The sequence below is a fragment of the Papaver somniferum genome, chromosome 8 (genome assembly GCF_003573695.1).
Source record: "Papaver somniferum cultivar HN1 chromosome 8, ASM357369v1, whole genome shotgun sequence".
In the NCBI taxonomy this organism is placed as follows: Eukaryota; Viridiplantae; Streptophyta; class Magnoliopsida; order Ranunculales; family Papaveraceae; genus Papaver; species Papaver somniferum.
Window position 1 is genome coordinate 32518600 of NC_039365.1, and position 4404 is coordinate 32523003.

At 39.0% G+C, this 4404-nt stretch overlaps 1 protein-coding gene across 1 annotated transcript; it reads left to right on the top strand.

Annotated features, from left to right (window-relative positions):
- Window positions 1-355: 355 nt before the first annotated feature.
- Window positions 356-1603, top strand: LOC113305360 (PKS-NRPS hybrid synthetase CHGG_01239-like). Its single transcript, XM_026554414.1, has one exon. It carries the CDS (start codon window positions 356-358, stop codon window positions 1601-1603), a length of 1248 nt encoding a protein of 415 aa, XP_026410199.1.
- The last annotated feature ends 2801 nt before the right edge of the window (window positions 1604-4404 follow it).

Genomic DNA, 4404 nt, shown 5'->3' on the forward strand with positions numbered 1-4404 from the left:
ATTTGTTGCTATGATATTTTTGAAGGATATTTTGACTCCGTATGATGAAAACCGCTCTGAACATACTGGTCTAACCAAAGACTCCCAAGAGCCTCAGCCAGTCTCGACTCTCTCGCAAGAATATCATAACTTGACGACCGAGTTCACAACTGATGAGGTACAACAGCAGTGATTATTGAATATCAAATACTGAAATTAAAAGACAATTCTTAATACCCTCTAATTACTGTTGTAGGCATTTGTGAGTTGTGAGGAAGCTATTCAATGGTGTCATGATAAGGCAAGAGAAACAAACACAGTGGTGATTATAAGAAAGTCCGAAAAAAAGCCTAAAATACAAGGCTCTTTCGTAGTAATGGCGTGTGAAAGATTTGGGGTGTTTAAAAGTGTTAACAGAACTATTGTTTGCCAAAATACAGTAGCTCGACGTCAAAGAAGAAAACCGAGGAAGACGGGAACAAAGAAATGTAATTTTCCTTTTCGGTTGAGGATCACATGTGTTGATGGAAAAAACTGGAAATTATGGGTTTTTCAGGGCCAACACAATCACTCCCCTTATGACACACTAATTGGCCATTCATTTTCGGGTAGGTTAAATCCTGAGGAAAAAGACTTGTGCATTTCTCTGTCAGTTAATGGAGTCAAACCGGCTCTAATTTTATCTACTATGAAAAGTCGCCATTCCAAGAATGTCTCAACTGCAAGGACAATATACAATGTCAAGTCCAAATTCAGGATAAAAGCAATGGAGGGGCGAACGAAGATGCAGAAATTATTGCAGTTATTAGACGTACACCATTATGTAACGTCGAACAAAAGAGAAACAAATTCAGGAAGAGTGTTAGAATTATTTTGGTCACACCCGGATGGTTCTAAGCTTGCTCAATGTTTTCCCACCGTGCTCCTACTAGATTGTACTTATAAAACGAATCGTTGGTCTATGTCGCTATTTCATGCTGTTGGTGTGACACCTACCTCTCTAAGTTTCACAATTGCGTACTGTTTTATGTCTGCAGAGAAGACCGAGAATTACATCTGGGCTCTACAACAATTAAGGCAGTTGTATTCATCTAGTAATCTTCCATCGGTAATAGTCACAGATGACGATCAACAACTACAGAATGCTGTAAATCTAATCTTTCCTGAAGCTACACGACTTTTATGTACTTACCACATCTCATGTAACGTGTCTTCCCATTTCGAGAAGGATATAGCCAGCAGCATAACGGAAGATCTTGAAGATATTAAACAAGATTGGGAAACTTTATGGAGGTTTGCAGACCATGCACTGTACGAGATTAATTTAGCTTACTTTCTCAAGGCTTGGAGCATGCTATATCCCACCACAGTAAGTTATTTGCGTACTCAATGGTTGGCTCGTAAAGAACAGTTTGTTTATGCATTGACAAATAATATTCTACACTTGGGTAATACAACTACAAACCGAGCTGAAAGCGAACATGCGGCACTAAAGAATTTTCTCCGGTGCTCAACTGGTGATTTTCTCAAATGTTGGCAAGATATGGACAACCAATGGGTAACACGAGTCATCAACATTCGAGCTTCATTAGAAAAGCAAAACCGTTGCTGTACACGTATATAATCAGAGCCCGGTTACGAAGAGATTGGTGTATAATATATCTCATGCTGCTTTGGAGTTAATTACTTTGGAAGTTAGTTCACTAGGAAAAAGTCGTTTCATGGGAAGATGTTTATGCATATTACGGAAAACGCACGGCTTACCATGTGCCTGCGAAATCCTCAACCGCCACAAGAACTGTAGTCATATTTCTCTCGATTCTATACATGAACACTGGAAGCATCTTTCTATGGATCCTGTACATGAAAAGGAGGCAGCAGTTTTTGATTGGGAAGATTTGTTTGAGAAGATAAGAATGAAATATGAAGCTTGCACAGAATTACATAAACATTTCATGTTAGAAATGTTGATAGAGATTGCAGATCCAAGTAAAACGAGTATGCAAGAACCGAAAGGAAAATTTCCAAGCAAAGGTCGCCCAACTGAAGCACAAAAGAAGAGAGAGCAGTCGACAAAGAGGGATCCATCGAAGTGGGAAAGACCACCTAAAGGAACGGCTTCTAAATCAGCAACAAAGAAAGTGTCGGCCAAGGCACAAAAGAAGGCAGTGAAGAAGTCTCATATAGTGCATGAGGTTAAAATGACTTACCGGATTTGAATGAGCTACCAGATTTGAACGAAGTGGATGAACAATATGTTCTTCCTGGTAAAGTGATGTTAAAAAGGAAGAAAGGGCAATGTCAAATTAAAGAACCTAAACAGCGAAGGAAGTACAAGAAAACGACCAAGACCAACAGTCAAGATATGTCGTACGACGATGAGTACTTGGGAAAACTGATTCAAGGGATTACGTTTCATAGTCCAAAAATTCTTTCTGATGTTGTGGAGAGGTTGGAAAATGTTGCACCAGATGGGCATTGTGGGTTTCGAGCTTGTGCCGAACTGTTGGGATTGAGTGTTGATGATGGATGGAAGACAGTCAAGATTGAGATGGAGCGAGAACTGACAGTGAATTCTGAGATGTACATACCAATAATTGGCGGAGTGGAAGAATATACAAAGATACTTACAACTCTCCGGTATAGAAGGCCATTTGCAACTCAATTGTACTAGATGGTTTTGCCTGGCATGGGATACATTTTTGCCTCTGCATTCAACTGTATTTTTTCCTCATATTCAAATATGGGAAGTACAACATGGTTACCATTGAAGACCCCCCCTCCAGTAGATTTCAAAGTTGTGACGATTCTTAATCTTGACAATGAACATTTTGTCAAAGCAATATTGAAACCTGGTGCTCCCCTTCCACCAGTTCTCAATGGGTGGAATTCTATATGCACCGGGGAGGCGCTACTTTGGACTCCACACATGGAAATGCTGCACCGGGGATGGGAGAATATCGAGCAAAAACTGCTTGGACAAGGTGTACAGGTTATAGAAGAGATTGACCTTGATGAACCATGAATATCGTAAATCAACACCTTATGTTTCTACTATTTGTTGTTGTTGTTCTATCAATCAATTTATCTAGTTTAGATTTAGGATACGACTGCCGTTCCAAAAACATTTTTTTTTTTGAAAGACCAGAAACACTTTCTTTTAGTTTACATTTTACAAAAAATTTCTGATGTTCCTTTGAGTTTCTTAATTTGTGGGGTTTGTAGGGTGAACTGAATTATGAATTTATCTTTCCAATATGAAGAAAGAAAGAATGCAAATGTTAATGCACCATAAAAATCTCTCTCTTAAAATCTGTGATAATGAGTTACGGGTATTTAGGACGAAAGGTAGAGAAGAACAATAATTTTCTGCGTGGGGTATAGAATTTTAGACAGTTAGATGGGGTAGGAAGATAGGTTGCGGGGTAAAGAGATCAGGGGGTATCGTTATAATTTCCGGGGGTATATAGAGGAAGAGCCAATTTTTTTTGGATTACTTATTTTTTTTGTTTTTTAAAGACAATGAGCTATTTTAAAACCCATGTTCGCATACGGCTTTTGGAAATTGTGCGGCGAGATCTGCCTGAAGCTGGCTTGTCAAATATGTGATTTCGTACGCTAATCAAATACTGGAGTACCAGGTGCTCCCTACTCATCCATAGAAATACAAAACCACTTTTACATGTGTCCCACTCGATGATGAGCGGGCCATCCTCTTATTGTACCTCACAACCTCAAAGTATCAAATCTATAACGTGGTCCCATTTCCCACTTTCAAAGTGTTAGCAACGGTTACTAGTTTTGAACTTTGAGGTCAAGAGCAGCAGCCAGAGTGACGGTTTTTTTTTTCTTTTTTTTTGAGAGGCAGTTGAGACACTTGTATGTTCATTTGATTTCTACGTTCATCAAAGTGTGAAAAATAGCCAATAAGCCACTTGTTAAGAACGGATGAATCTTATTCTCTTTCCATACTTTCATGCTAGGAAGATTAGGTACTTATCTGGCTCATTTCATATCCAGGGCCGTCTCACATTTGAAATATCAGCCCTTCCTGCTTCGACATATACAGTTGATAGATCCTTTTGGGAATTTTAAATGACCCGCCCATTGGTAATTTTTGAAATTGGTTATGGGAAGATGGAATGAACGAGGATGACTGGATGTGCAAAATCAGTGCTTTTTTAGGAAAAAAAACAAATTAGGTAAAAATCGCCTTTCACTGTTTATTTATTTGTGGGTCCTAGAAGATCTCGTCCCTCGGAAGACGTGCAGAGGTGGTTTGTGAGGGACGTTTTTTTTTTGTGTAATTTTTCTCTCGGTCTGCCGAGATTTTTTGGTGCAAAATGCTCCAAATATGAACCCAAAATTGTTCTTCTGCGCTCCCAAATGCTGCATGCTAGACAAGAAGAAAACATGTAAAGATAT